The following is a 15041-nucleotide window of genomic DNA, read 5'->3' on the forward strand; positions in this document are numbered from 1 at the left end:
CTGACCTCAGGTAATCCACCTGCCTCAGCCTCCCAAAGTACTGGTGTTACAGGCGTGAGCCACCGCACCTGGCCTCTTGTATTCTTTCTTATATCCAGTAGACGTACCATATTTTACTTAACCACGCCCCTAGTTCAATGGTTTTCAATCTTTTCTATTACTAAAGTTAAATGGTTTTCAATCTTTTCTATTACAAATGATGCTGCAATGCATAATTTTTTTTTTTTAAGACAAGTTCTCACTCTGTCACCCAGACTGAAGTGCAGTGGCATGATCAGGGCTCACTGCAGCCTCAAATTCCTGGGCTCAGGTGATCCTCCCACCTCAGCCTTCCAGGCAGCTGAGACCACAGGAGCACACCACCATGCATTTTTTTCTATCAAAAATGCAGAAAAATTAGCTGGGGTTTCATTATGTTGCCCAGGCTGGTCTTGAACTCCTGGGCTCAAGTGATCTACCCAACTTAGCCTCCCAAAGTGCTGCAATTACAGGTGTGAGCCACTGCACTTGGTCTATAATCTTGTATATGTCATTTTGCACATGAGAATATTTGTGAAATTCCACCCTGTCATAATTTATTGACCCTTCTCCCCTTTCCAGTTTTACTTTCTTTACTTTAGCTCAGACCTTCACTGCTACAGATGCCTTCTAACTGGCATCTCTACTCTAGTACTTTTAACTTACATATAATAAATAGTAAGCATTTTCTATATGCCAGGTACTCTATTAAGACAGGGAAGAAAAAGGGAATAAAAAAGAAAACCCAGCCCAGACCACAAATCCTCGCATACCTCACAGATGTTGGAGCTTTGGGAACTTATTAATAAATCAACCCTTTCTTGTCTTTTTAGAATTAGTTTGGAATTAGTGACAGGAGTCAGGCAAATGAAAAAAAATACTGGCCGGGTGTGGTGGCTCATTCCTGCAATCTGAGCACTTTAGGAGGCTGAGGCAGGCAGATTGCTTTGAGCTCAGGAGTTCAAGACCAGCCTGGGCAACATGGCAAAACCATGTCTCTACCAAAAATACAAAAAAAAATAACTGGGCATGGTGGTGAGTGCCTGTGGTCTTAGCTACTCAGGAGGCTGAGGTGGGAGGATCACTTGAGCCCAGGAAGTGTAGGTGACAATGAACCAAGATCACCACTGCACTGTAGCCTAGACAATGAAGTGAGACCCTGTCTCAAAAAAGAGAGAGGAAAGATAAAAGAGAGAGAGAGAGAGAGAGGGAGGGAAAGGAAAGAAAGAAAGAGAGAGAGAGAGAGGGAGGGAGGGAGGAAAGGAAGGAAAGAAGGAAAGGAAAGGAAAGGAAAGGAAAGGAAAGGAAAGGAAAGGAAAGGAGGAGAGATATTGAGAGAGAGAGAGAGATTTCCTTGCTGTCAGTGTTTCATTGGCAAACAAAGCTGAGTCCAAAAGCCAAATGGGCTTCCTACAATTTCCCACAAGTTTAGACCTTGGGTCAATCCTTTTACAATGGGAGAGTTTGATCTGCAGAGAGGCAGAAACCTGCCAGGATAGCTGCAAGGGAAATAGTTTCAGGACTGTCAAGCTCCAACAGGGGGATGGAAACAGATGGGTCCCCACGCCTACCTCTAGACGACTTGGGTGTGTTTTCCCACATAGAAACAGGAGGCGAGATAACACATAAGCTCTGTGGGCAACCAGATCCCAAAAGGGAGAGAAGAAAGGGGGTAGGGGACAAGTCGGCTGCCCATCCAACCTCTCTCCTCCATGGAAGTAAAGCAGAAATTTCTTATGGAAACACAAGGGCAGGGGAATAGAATTTCTCCTAACAGTAAACTAAAAGCTTACTTTCTGGCACTTGTTTTAAAATATAGTAGCTCTTCACTTAGGAGCAAACTAGGTCTTTTAAAGCTTTTGAAAGCTATTAAAAAAAAAGTCTAAGTACAGACTTTGCATGTGTTCACTTATTTGTGGAACTAAACATTAAAATAATTGAACTCATGGAGATAGAGAGTAAGAGGAGGGCTACCAGAAGCTGGGAAGGGTAGTAGGGAACAGTGGGGAGTGGGAAGGGTTAATTAATGAGTACAAAANAAAAAAAAAAACCAGAAAAAATGAGTAAAACCTAGTATTTGCTAGCACAACAAAGTGAGTATAGGAAAAAATAATTTAATTGTATATTTTAAAATAACTAAAAGAGTATAATTGGGCTATTTGCAACACAAAGAATAAATGCTTAAGGTGATGGATACCCCAATTACCCTGATGTGATTATAACACATTGTCTAACTGTATCAAAATGTCTCATGTAACCCATAAATATATACACCTATTATGTACCCATGAAAACTAAAATAAATAAATAAAAAATAAAAAGTTTAAAAAGATCTAAATAACAAAATTGCCTAATATTTGTCTAACGCATTGGTGACAAACTCAAATACATGGCAACTTTCCTCAAAAGATCAAAAACTAAACTATTGGGCCGGGCACAGTGGCTCATGCCTGTAATCCCAGCACTTTGGGAGGCCAAGGCAGGTGGATCACTTGAGGTCAGGAGTTCAACACCAGCCTGGCCATCATGGTGACACCCTGTTTCTACTAAAAATACAAAAAGAAGCCAGGTGTGGTGGCAGGTACCTGTAATCCCAGCTACTCAGGAGGCTGAGGCAGGAGAATTGCTTGAACTTGGGAGGCGCAGGTTGCAGTGAGCCAAGATGGCGCACTCTAGCCTGGGTGACAGAGCAAGACTCTGTTTCAAAAAAAAAGAGAGGGAGTGGCCAGGCGCGGTGGCTCACACCTATAATCCCAGCACTTTGGGAGGCCGAGGTGGGTGGATCACGAGGTCAAGAGATCGAGACCATCCTGGTCAACATGGTGAGGACCGTCTCTACTAAAAATACAAAACATTAGCTGGGTATGGTGGCATGTGCCTGTAATCCCAGCTACTGCGGAGGCTGAGGCAGAAGAATTGCCTGAAACCAGGAGGCGGAGGTTGCAGTGAGCCGGGATTGCACTATTGCACTCCAGCCTGGGTAACAAGAGCGAAACTCCGTCTCAAAAAAAAAAAAAAAAAAAGAGACAGGGTGGTAACTATTGCTAATTCAGCTGACTGGGGAAAATTAAGTCTGAATTATAGGCTGTTAACAAATCTAACTTTGTGGAACCAAGGAATGTCACATAAGAATGTGTGCATTTCGTGATCTTTTATTTTTCAGTTTAAAAAATACAAGACGTGAAGCTCTTTTTGTAATACATACCATAAAAATACTACAATAAACAATGAAGTAAAATTAAAAAAACAGAAATCTAACTTCACTGCGGTATGTCCTAATTGATTATACAAAACACCGAGTAAAAAATAAATTAGCACATAATTCACAGGGGATTAAAAACTTCTTCCTCCTGGTTGATATCCTTTTAAGACAGAATGGCCCTAATAGCCATCTTTCTAATAGCCTTCCTTAGCTTTCTCCTAATGTATTGAGTTACAGTACCCCATGATATGGTCTGGCTGTGTCCCCACCCAAAACTCATCTTGAATTGTAGCTCCCATAATTCCCACATGTCATGGGAGGGACCCAGTGGGAGGTAATTGAATCATGGGGGCAGGTCTTTCCTGTACTGTCTTGTGATAGTGAATAAGTCTCATGAAATCTAATAGTTTTTTGTTTTTGAGACGGAGTTTCACTCTTGTTGTCCAGACTGGAGTGCAATGGCGTGATCTCGGCTCACTGCAACATCTGCCTCCATGGTTCAAGCGATTCTCCTGCCTCAGTCTCCTGACTAGCTGGGATTACAGGTATGCATCACCATGCCCAGCTAATTTTTTGTATTTTTAGTAGAGACAGGGTTTCATCATGTTGGCCAGACTGGTCTCAAACTCCTTACCTCAGGTAATCCACCCACCTCAGCCTCCCAAAGTGCAGGGATTACAGGCATGAGCCACCATGCCCAGCTGACTGATGGTTTTATAAAGGGGAGTTCCCCTACACAAGCTCTCTTGCCTGCCACCATGTAAGATGTACCTTTGCTTCTCCTTTGCCTTCTGCCATGATTATGAGGCCTTCTCAGCTATGTGGAGCTGTGAGTCCATTAAACCTTTCCTTTATAAATTACCCAGTCTTGAGTATGTCTTTATAGCAGCATGGGAACAGACTAATACATCCCATAAAGAAATTTAATCTCATTTAAGGTCAGTACTAGCCCTGAAACAAGGGTATAAATTAGAAAAAGTGAGGAATGCATCAGAAAGTCTTGCTATCTGCCTTCTACCCTCCCATCCCATATGACACTGTTTTTCAAAGGTGCTCCATGGCTTCTCAATCACCAAATTCAACTGTCAGCTTTTAGTCTTTATCTTCAAACTTTCTGTTAAATTTGTCACCTTAAACCAGGTTCCTGAGTCCCACCACTAGGGCTTCTAATAGGTTCCTTGATCTACATTTTTGAAAAACTTCCTGAGTTACTTTTGTGATCAGCCAAAGACCTTTTTCTTGAAACTCCTCCACTGGCTTTCATGACCCAGTTGAATCCTGGTCTCCCTGACAACTCCTTTCTCTTCCAGGGCTACTTTGCTCACCTGGGCAAGCAAGAACTATCTCCTCTTCCCTTGACAGACACTCCCCCCACAGAACCAGGAATGGATATGTGGCCCAGGCTAGGCAACTACAGTCTTTCCCCAGAGTTTTTTAAACTGATGAGATTTTTCCTTCCAGGCTGCAAAGTTGTCAGAATACACATATTACCTGAGCTCACATGACCTGCTGCATGAAGAAAATCCATGGAAGAGAAGGAGACAGGGAGGCCAGCAGGCATCAAGAAGCATGGGGAAAGGGAGAATGGGAGGTGAAAAACAGGAGACAACCATCTGACTTGACAGCATTTGAGGCCTTGGATGTAATCAGCCCTGAAGCCAGATCTATCCCTTTTCTTAGTTTGGTTCCATGCACCCATACACTCTCTTTTTGGCCTAAGCTAATTTGAGTTGGGTTTTTGACATTTACAACCAACAAGCCCCTCACTAGTCTATCTCGTAACTGGGCTTTTCAATGTACACAATGATGAAACTAATTTTCTAAAGCAGACATCAAACCACCACTTGCCTGTCTCGAAAGCCATTCAGCATCTCCCAATGACTCCAGGATTCAGTACAACATCTTGCACAATACGTCCCCCAATTCTTCACAATATGTCACTACTTCACCACACAAGAGGCAAACTAGGACATCTGTTATTCCTCAAAAATGCGCTGAACAAGTGTCCCTGCTTTGTGCCTTTGCCATGCCAATCTCACCATCTAGAATCCTCTCCTCCCCAGTCTCTGCCTATTAAAATTGACGCAAAAATAAAGGTCTACTCCTTTCTCAAGGTCCATTTCATCTTCTTCTCTCCAAGAAGACTTTCCTAAGTACCTCCTGTCCCCTAGGATGTTACTGTGCCCTTCTTCGGCCCTGACAGTAAATTTTTTTTTTTTTTTTTTTTTTTTTTTTTTTTTTATTATTGTTTTTTTTTTTTTTTTTTTTTTTTTTTTTTTAAGATAGGTTTTCACTCTGTTGCCCAGGCAGGAGTTCAGTAGTGCAAATGCAATCTCAGCTCACTGCAACCTCCACCTCCTGGGCTAAAGTGATTCTCCTGCCTCAGCCTCCCCAAGTAGCTGGGACTACTGGCATGTGTCAGCACATCCAGCTGATTTTTTTGTATTTTTAGTAGAGATGGGGTTTTGCCTCGTTGGCCAGGTTGGTCTCAAACACCTGAGCTCAGATGATCACCCACTTTGGCCTCTCAAATTGCTGGGATTACAGGCATGAGCTACCGTGCCTGGCTCCTGACAGCATTTTCTACATAACCTTTGTTTTATTCCATCTTAGATTTTGTGCTGTCTCATCTCAATGCTCACTTATTAATGACAATACCACTACTCAGCTGCCTGAGTCAAAACTCTGAGCCTCCCTTCCTCACCCCACAATCCATACAGTTACCAGGTCGGACTTTAATCTTTCTCAAAATACTTCCAAATCAATCCCATCATTCCTGTCGCTCATCAGAACTCTTAACATCTACCTTCATATCTTTTGCTCTGATAGGTCTCCATGCCACCAGCCTCATCCTACTGAAATCCAGTTGCCAACTGACGCCAATTATCTTTCCAACTTTCAAATCTGAGCATGCCATGCCCGTCTAGAGAATCAAGACCAATGGATCCCACTCTGCAACAGCTTGACCTCTGTCTCCCTTTGCAGGCTCATTGCCCACCACTCCCTAAGAAGCACCAACTGTTCATGGCTCCCTTAACACCCTCAGTGCTTTAATACTGCTTCTCTTTATACACATGATCTAGGAAGGCCTCCCTGCCACCTCTGCCTGGTAGAGTTCCCATCTTTCATCTTTCATTCTTCTTCCTCTACTGAGTAATCTTGGACTGTGGTGGGTAACAGCACTTCTGTAAGCCCCCACTTGATGTGGAAGGAGATACCTTTTTTGCGTCCCCAGTGCCTAGCACAAGGCCTAGCACAGCATAAAGATGCCAGTAAATTGTTTACCAGAACACTTTTCTGGCAGAAAGTAGGTTTTTGTGGTGCCGTGATATCTAGGATAAGACCCAACTTGGTGCTTGTTCAACTTCATTGGTGTTCAGTACTGGACTGTTGTTATATACTTCACTTGACAGCACCAAGAAACCCTGTGGATGCTGCCATCCCATAAATATTTTTCTCCTGATTGCACACCTGAGCATGCTGAGGTTAAGAGATGGGCACTGGAATAGACAAACCCAAGTCCAATCCCTGTTCTATCACTTACAAGCTGTGTGTCCCAGAAAAGGCTGGGCCTCTGTACCCTTACCTGTAAAATGGAGATAACAGCAGCTATCTCAGGGTTTTGTGAATAAATGAGAAGATACATTTAGGATGCTTTGGCAAGTGCCTGGTATACAGGTGATCGATAAATATTTGCTCAATGAATGAGCTAATAAATAGGCGGTCCGCAGAATGGTAGCGGTTCTTAAAGATACATCTTCCCAGAGAACCCAATCTCTGGCTGCCTTGGAATGCGGTTTCAAGTCTGGCCCCTCAGTCTGGGGTCCAGAGCAAGGCCTGACCACACCCATTCCTACGTGCAGCTGGGTGAGATCAGCGGGTGAGGCCCCCGAAGTCCAGAATCTGCCGATGGGCTCCTTCCTAAGGACGGAAGTGTGCACACTACCTGGTCCTACCCAGCAGCAGCTGCCGTCCCGCAGCCCCTCCCACCCCATGCGCCCTGCGGCTTTGTAGTGCCTCCGGCCGCCAATCACCAGGGCTCAGTCCCACCCCTAACCGGATTCACCAACAGAGCCCAGAAGGCGGCCCCTTGGGGTGCTTCTGCTGTGCTCATAGGCTCTCCAGTAGTCCTGCTCGCCCTTGTTACACATCATCCGCTCAGTGCACAGTGGGGCTTGTAGTCTGGAAAGGAGGCACCGCGGCGACTTTAACTCTTGCCAGGAGCTCCAGCGCTAAGGGTCCTCGGATTACTTCTAAACTCCCTGGACACAAATTCCTTCTCTAATTAGTGATGAAGAGGGCAGACCAGCCACCCACTTGCCCCACTTTTGGAGCTGAAGCCCTGGGTTCCCTCCCCTCCTCTGCAGTGCGCTGGAGCCACCTAGGACCTGCGAGACCACCCAGGTCCATCTTGCTTAGATAATTCAGTATTGCCTGAAATCTGAAATTTCCTTTTCAGATCAAGCAGACATTCAATTATCTTATTCACTTGAGAGGCAGTTTCTGGAAGGTGCAGAAGCTGTGAAAACAACAGTGACTCCTGGCTTTGCTAGTTTCTCTTAAGAAGCCACTGCAGAACTGACCATCACGATTTTATCTAAATGATGTGACCCATTTACATTCCAAACTGTATCACTTCTTCAGTGCATAAAAGCTGTCAATGGCTCCCATTGCCTAAGATGTAAAGTTTAGGCCCCTTAGCTAGGCACATAAAGTGCTTCATAATTATTTTTTATTTACTTATTTGTGGTTACATTTCTTAAAAGCAGCGTTTCTCAACATCTACCACATGCAAGAATCACCTGGGGAGCTTTGTAAAAATATGCGCTCTTGTGTCCCACCCTAGACCTCAGAATTTTAGAGGGTGTCAGATATAATGGATTCCTCTTCAAAGTCTAACTTCCTTGTTCTTTGTTCTCAATCGACTTCCTTATACCTTCTCACTTCTAGCTACCCGTTCTGTAAACAACCCTCCCTCCAGTCCATGTTTAAAATAGCCAACTGAGTTCGCTTAGGTTGTGTGGTCCACCTCCAGCCAATGGGGACAGGACAGAGAAGCAGGGACTGTGTTAGGGATAAAAACCTCTTCCCTCCTTCATTCGGTGTGCTCTCCCAGCGACGAGAGGGTGAGCAGCACCCTTCTGCAGAAGTAAATTTGACTTGCTGAGAAATCCTTTTAATTGAGTATTCATTTTCTTTGCGACTCTGAGCTCTTGTTTCTAACAGAGGGACAGGGCAGACTTTTATGTTTTTAAAGCTACCCTGGGTGATCTTCATGTGCAATCCAGTTTAAGAATTGTCGGTTAATGCCTATCAACACATCCTCATGCATGTGAGCCTTTGCTTTGTATCATCCTCCGATTTAAAGGGGACTTCTTCTCTCTCTGTTGCCTGATCAATGCTCATGCTACAAGGCTGAGCTCAACTGTTATCCCTTCTCTTCCCTGTCCTCCAGCAGGTGATGGTTTCCTTTAGCATGTTATTCATGCTGCTTCTCCAGCATCATTGGCATGACCTGGTGACTTGTCTGTCTCCCTGGATAAGCAGGGAGTTCCTTAAGGGCAGACAAAGTGTCCTCCTTCACCCACTTCAGATCTACTGCATCAGAATCTTGAGGGGCAGGTCTCAGGCATAAATGATTTTTTAAGTCCCACTGGTGATTCTGATCCATAACCCTACCTAGGAACTCACTTCACAAAAGCACTGAGTACAGTAAGAAAGCATCCAAGTATTTGTTGTACTGAACTGATGAAGCATCTTATTTGTTTTGAAGTCAATCATGTTGTTGCATCTGGCTGCCTTTGATTCCCCCTGAAAAGCTAAGCACCCCTCTCTTGTAATATCATCTTTATTCATTTACTTATTCATTTATCCAATGAGTATTATCATACACCATAACAAAGACCTGGGGACTCAGGAGTAAACATAAAAACACAGTTACTACCCTACAGGCCTTAGAGTCTACTGTTGTATTAATTCTATTCTAGTTATGATTACAATTTATTTTGTATTACATTGGAACTTTTTTTGCTTCCATAAACTATTTATATTCAAATTTAGATAAAATGTCTTATCCTCTAATATCACCAGTATGTTGCTGACACACAGAAGGCATTCTGTAAATGTTTATTGAATCAAGGCAGCACATTTCATAGAACTTACTACAATTTGTTAATATTTGTGTGATTATTTGATTAATGGCTATCTATCCCATAAGTGCAAGCCCACTGAAGACAGGAACTGAATCTATTTTGCTCATAATGTCTGACACAGGACCTGGACGGAGTATGTGCTCAATGAATACTACTAAATACACAAGGAAGAACAGAAATGCAGTCTCCCAACCAAACATCCACTCCTCTCTCCCTCCCTGCTATCCCCCACAAAGTAAAGAGTATATTCTTCCTAAACATTAAGGGATTTCAAGCTGTAGTGAGCATAAGCCCAAACTGAGATGATGCTTCTTTTACTTACTTACAGGTTGACCTGGGACTCTAGTTCAGGCTCTTTTGTTGGCCATGTCTGAAGGGGCTGGATGCCGAAAGAGAGAGATGACTTTGCTTTCCACAGAAGGGTTTGTGCCATCTGACTCCCACAGGGCCCCTTCGTTAATGGATCCATCAGTGGGCCTGGAAGCTGGGCTGCTGTCCTGAAGTAGAAGAGTTGGGAAAAGCATTGAGAGACAGAGAAGAACTGCAGGCCAATCCCTGGCCTGCTCTGCCCCTCCTTTCCAAGGGCAGCCCCACTGGTAAACAGGGAGGAGGGCAACACTGAGGCACCCTTAAGACTTAGGGGTCCCACTAAGACCACATATGACCTTATTGCATAAAGGAAGGCATTGGGCCATGGACCCATCCAAGTCCGGTTACATCCCTCAGCAATGAGTTAAGTCAGTACAGTCTAAAGTAAAAGGATGCCCAGTGAGCATTTGAACAATCACAAACTTATTTTTTAAAAGGTAGTATTAATTTGGTAAGGTAAGCTATGTCTAGAATGCTTTTGGAGAATCACTGGTGGTAGAACCTCATGGCCATCACTGGGGCAGTTCAGGAGCACTTGGTTTATGTCCTAATTTAAAAATCCAAGAAAAGCCATAAAAAGGGCCTAGACTGGCAACAACAGGGAAACAAGGATCAAAGGCCACAGTTAAAGAGTTCATAGCATATAGTATATAAGCAGTAAGTGCTTGCTGAATTAATAAAGGCTTGTTCATGGGAATAAATTGAGAAATGCATTCCTGAGATGTGTCTGCTCCTTTCTCCGATGATGCATCAAGGAAGGTGGAAAAGGCAGTTGTAGGATGATGGGGCTACCCTGATAGGAAATGCAGGCATCACGCTCCTTCTGACTGGAATTATTTTCTGAGCCAATTAGCAGGGCTCTTCACTCACCTCTACCTCAAGTGACAGACAAACAACCCAGAAAAATCCAATTACTTGGAAATGGAAAAATAAAAATAAAAGCAATCTTATATAACACTTTGGTCAAAAGGGGACTCTTTATAATGTCTTCTTAAGAAACATTGTGACATCTCTGGCTAGAGTCACTAGTGAATTTAAAAAAAAGAAAGAAAGACTGTGAAAAGACAAAAGGCCTAATGGTTCAGAAAGGTTTTATGCATGAGGAGGGAGTGCTGTGAGGCTGGATGCCAAGAAAAGTGACTCCACATAGGCTGGGGCTTTGGAATCAGATAGGCACTGCCCACTCTAAATGTTCTATAGTGATGCCAATTAGACCCAAGGCTATAGGCATATTTTTAAAAAATCAAAAAAACAAAACAGGCCAGTGGTGGTGGCTCACGCCTGTAATCTTAGCTATTTGGGAGGCTGAGGCAGAGGAATTAGGTGAACCTGGGAGGCAGAGCTTGCAGTGAGCCAAGATTGCGCCACTGCACTCCAGCCTGGGTGACAGAGTGAGACTGCCTCAAACAAAACAAAACAAACCAAACAAATAAAAAACCCCCAAAAAGTCAGTCTAATAACCTGTGCCTAACACAGGAAGGATTCAAGACTCACATAACCTCCTACCTGTCCCCTTTGTCTTATCTCTTGCCAGGTCCCTCTGGTATTCCTTTTATAAATTATGACTTGGCTTCCCCCATCACCTTTCCTGGGCCCAAGAAGCCACATACTGCATACCTGACCCAGACTTCTAGGTAATCTCACCCTAAGCTGCCTTCAGGCCGCTAATCTTGGCAGTAACTAGATAGACATCAAAGGCTTAAGTCTCCCACTTAGGACAAAGGGCAAGAAATCAGGGTTCTGCTGTGTTATCAATTGTTCTTTACCCAAAGGAACCCCAAGTTTTCTAAAACCCAATGTCACTAGAGTTTAAGGTTGCCTTAGTGATACAATAACAAATCTGGGCTTCAGGATAAGACATTTTCTTTTTTCTTTCTTTTGAATCTTCCAGATTCATTTTAATTACAAAGATAATATTGTATGCAGAAGATTTATTAAGTGGTACTCTCAAAAGATACTGATAAGGGAGTATAGGAAGCAGGACAGGGAACAAGAAGAAACCCAGTGAGACTTGAGTTTCAGGTAGAGCTCTATGGAGGGACAGCTTCAATGTGCCTGATGCTGTGCTCTTCAACTGGGTAGCCACTACTGAGCAACTGAAATGGAGGCATCCAAAGTGAAGTAACATACACACTGGGTTTTGAAGACTTACTACAAATAAAAATGGATTTAAAACATCTCAGTAACGTTTCACACTGATTACATGTTGAATGATAAAAATACATTGTTAGAATGATTTTTTTTTCTTTTTTGAGATGGAGTCTCCCTTTGTCACCCAGGGTGGAGTGCCGTGGCACAATCTCTGCTCACTGCAACCTCTGCCTCCTGGGTTCAAGTGATTCTCCTGCCTCAGCCTCGTGAGTAGCTGGTATCACAGGCACGTGTCACCACGCCCAGCTAATTTTTGTATTCTTAGTAGAGATGGAGTTTCACCATGTTGGTCAGGATGGTCTCGAACTCCTGACCTTGTTATCAGCCCACCTCGGCCTCCCAAGTGCTGGGATTACAGGCGTGAGCCATCGTGCCTGATCTAGAATTATGTTTTTTAATTAAAAAAAAAATTTTTTTTTTGAGATAGGCTCTCACTCTGCCACCCAGGGTGGAGTGCATTAGCATGATCATAACTCACTATAGCTTTGACTTCCCAGGGTCAGGAGATACTCCTGCTTCAACCTCCTGAGTAGCTGGGAACACAGGTGTGCACCATCACACCTGGCTAATTTTTTAAAATATTATTTGTATAGACAGGGGTCTCCCTATGTTGCCCACAGTGGTCTCAAATTCCTCAGCTCAAGTGATCCTCCTACCTCGACTTCCCAAAGTATTGGGATTACAGGCATGAATGCCATATCCAGCCCATTATTAAAATGAATTTTAATGTGGCTACTAGAAAATGTAAAATCACATATGTGGCTTGCTTTATATTTGGGGCACTGCTGCTCAAGGTAACTGACACCTCAGAGTTGTCCCCACCTGAGACTAGGAGCAAGGCTTTCATTTCCTGCAGCCTCAGTCACTGGCTGAGGGCCACAGGGTGGGAGTAAGAGTGGGTTGATGTACAGGCCCATGTCCTTCAAGCTCTCTACATATGTGGGGTGCAGGGGTGCAAGGGCAGTTTGCCCACGAGTCCCCATTGTGAGTGCTTGGAGGTGCATGGAACTGGAGACAGGAAAAAGAGCACAGAATGGTAAAGGGACCTGAGGGCATCTAAGGGAACTGACTAACGATGTCCATGACACCCCCTGACCCCACTCCCTTTCCTCTTCATTAGCAGTTTGGCTTCCTACTACTCTTTTGTCTATCTGCAAACTTTTATGCAACATATATGCTTGGACTATACAATGTTCTGTGGCTTGCTTTTCTACCTAAACTAGAGGTCTTATACATCTTTCTACATCAGTAAATATACATGCATCCTTCATTTGGAAGATTACGGAATGAGATAACCTTATACATTGTTTACATTCTTTTAGCTTTTAAATCTTTAAATATTAAAATGATTTGTCTTAGCATATTCTTTCCTATCCCTTTAAGACTTTATTAAAAATTTAGAATGCTAGCTATTTTAAATCTTTTCTCTCATTTATCTTTTTGCCATACTTTACTCTTAGAGTTCTTTCTTTACACTTTCATCTAATTCTTTGACTTCAGAAACTGTTCAGATTTTGTCTCATCACTGTTTTCATCCATTTACTCATTTATCTTTTCTAGTCCTAACTTTCTAATTTTAAAAAAATATATGTTCCTCTTAACCTTCTGACATATTTTATCTTTATCTTTTCACTATTTAAAATATATAGCAGTTGAAGAACTTCTCGGAAAGAAGTGGAATAAGTGCTCATTTGCCTAACTCCTTGGAACTCTTGGAAAAAAGCAAAAAATAGCTCATTATATAGAAGACAACTTATTGAAGCAAGAGTGTGGCCAAACTCCATGCTAGAACTCTGAGACCTGCTACATATGGTTAAGTGTAGACAAACTGAAAGAGATCATTGAGATTCTGTACATCTCCCACAATGTGAAGGAAATGACCTGGCATGCCCTGGAGGCCTGGTTAGGTTTGATTTGGAGGGGTGAGGAATGACAGCAAAGGTGGGACCGGGTAGAGGGTTTCCTCTTCTTTTTTTCACTGCCCCAGCTTTCTAATGAGAAAGTGTGACCTCCTGAAAACAGGCTGAGGAAGAGGAGGATAAGTATGTCTTAGGAGCCACTTGGATCTCTTCAAAGACATTAACCAAAAGTACACATGAACCTGCCCAAAGAAGGGCCACAAGTCAGGGGATATCACATTGACCCACCCAGATCCTCTGTGGAAGGGTGTGTTTGCCTTGAAGTGGGGGTGAAGGCTGGTAATTCAAGGGAAGCCCTTCCAGGGGGTCAGATACAGCAAGGAACAGGGAATTAGGTGGACTGGTGGGAAAATATGGGATTGGTAAGAAGAGATGGCACATTCCTACTGCCTCTGTACCCTTTCCATTTCCTGAGGCCACACCTCAAGCTCAGGTTCTAAAAAAGAAGACCCAGCCATTGCTCAGATAGAGCAGAAGGGAGTCAAGGTGGTTCCACTCACATTATTATAAGGTACACAACCCAGAAGAGCTGCAAAGACTACCGAGATGCAAAGATGAACATGCAAGACTACCAAGCACAGGACCCATGAGAAATGGCAGCACTGGGCAGATGAGGAGTACAGATCAGGAGGTTTCCCTAGGGAGCAGATGAAAAATAAGACATCAAGAGAACAAGGCTTCTCCCAAAACATCAAATACTGCAATAGGGAGATTTAACAAGGCTCTAGGATAAATATCCCAGAATAAGGTAGGAGAAAGGATGATTCAGTGTGGAGGTGCTTTCTGGGGGCAGGGGACCTGCAGGAGAGGAGAGGGGGTATCCCTGAGCACTAAAACACTCCTATGGAAAGTGTTTTTTTATGTATGTGGTTTCCTATTTGACGGAAGTCAGCCCTGAGAAGCATAGTTCATAGTTTTCCTATCCTATGTTGTGACTCCCAAGCCCTAAGTGTGCCTTGAGTCTTTGTATTATGAGTTCAAAGGGATTAGGGTAAAGAGAAACACAGCCTACTTCACAGTTAGGACTCTCCTCAAGGCCTCAAGGAAGTAACAGCAGTCCAGAGAACTTGTCTGGGAGCTCCAGATTGGTTCCTCTAGCTGTGGCAGCCACAGACAGTTCTGATGAGGCCTAATTATGAAGTCTAAAAGAGACCATATTTTGGGAGTCTGAGGCGGGAAGATCACAAGGTCAGGGGTTCGAGACTAGCCTGGCCAACATGGTGAAACCCT

The 15041-nt window shown here is 43.5% G+C and overlaps 1 protein-coding gene across 2 annotated transcripts in view; it reads right to left on the reverse strand.

The window, feature by feature from the left end:
• The window catches only part of GARNL3 (GTPase activating Rap/RanGAP domain like 3), a 179976-nt gene that overhangs the window by 149991 nt on the left and 14944 nt on the right, over positions 1-15041 (reverse strand). For both annotated transcript variants that reach the window (XM_037745914.1, XM_017549106.2), the window contains exon 2: positions 9699-9869. In XM_037745914.1, the coding sequence (XP_037601842.1) occupies positions 9699-9841 (143 nt within the window). In that variant the 5' untranslated portion in view covers positions 9842-9869. The remainder of the gene's footprint in view (positions 1-9698; positions 9870-15041) is intronic.

This window comes from Cebus imitator, unplaced genomic scaffold (assembly GCF_001604975.1).
Source record: "Cebus imitator isolate Cc_AM_T3 unplaced genomic scaffold, Cebus_imitator-1.0 Scaffold216, whole genome shotgun sequence".
NCBI classification, from domain to species: Eukaryota; Metazoa; Chordata; class Mammalia; order Primates; family Cebidae; genus Cebus; species Cebus imitator.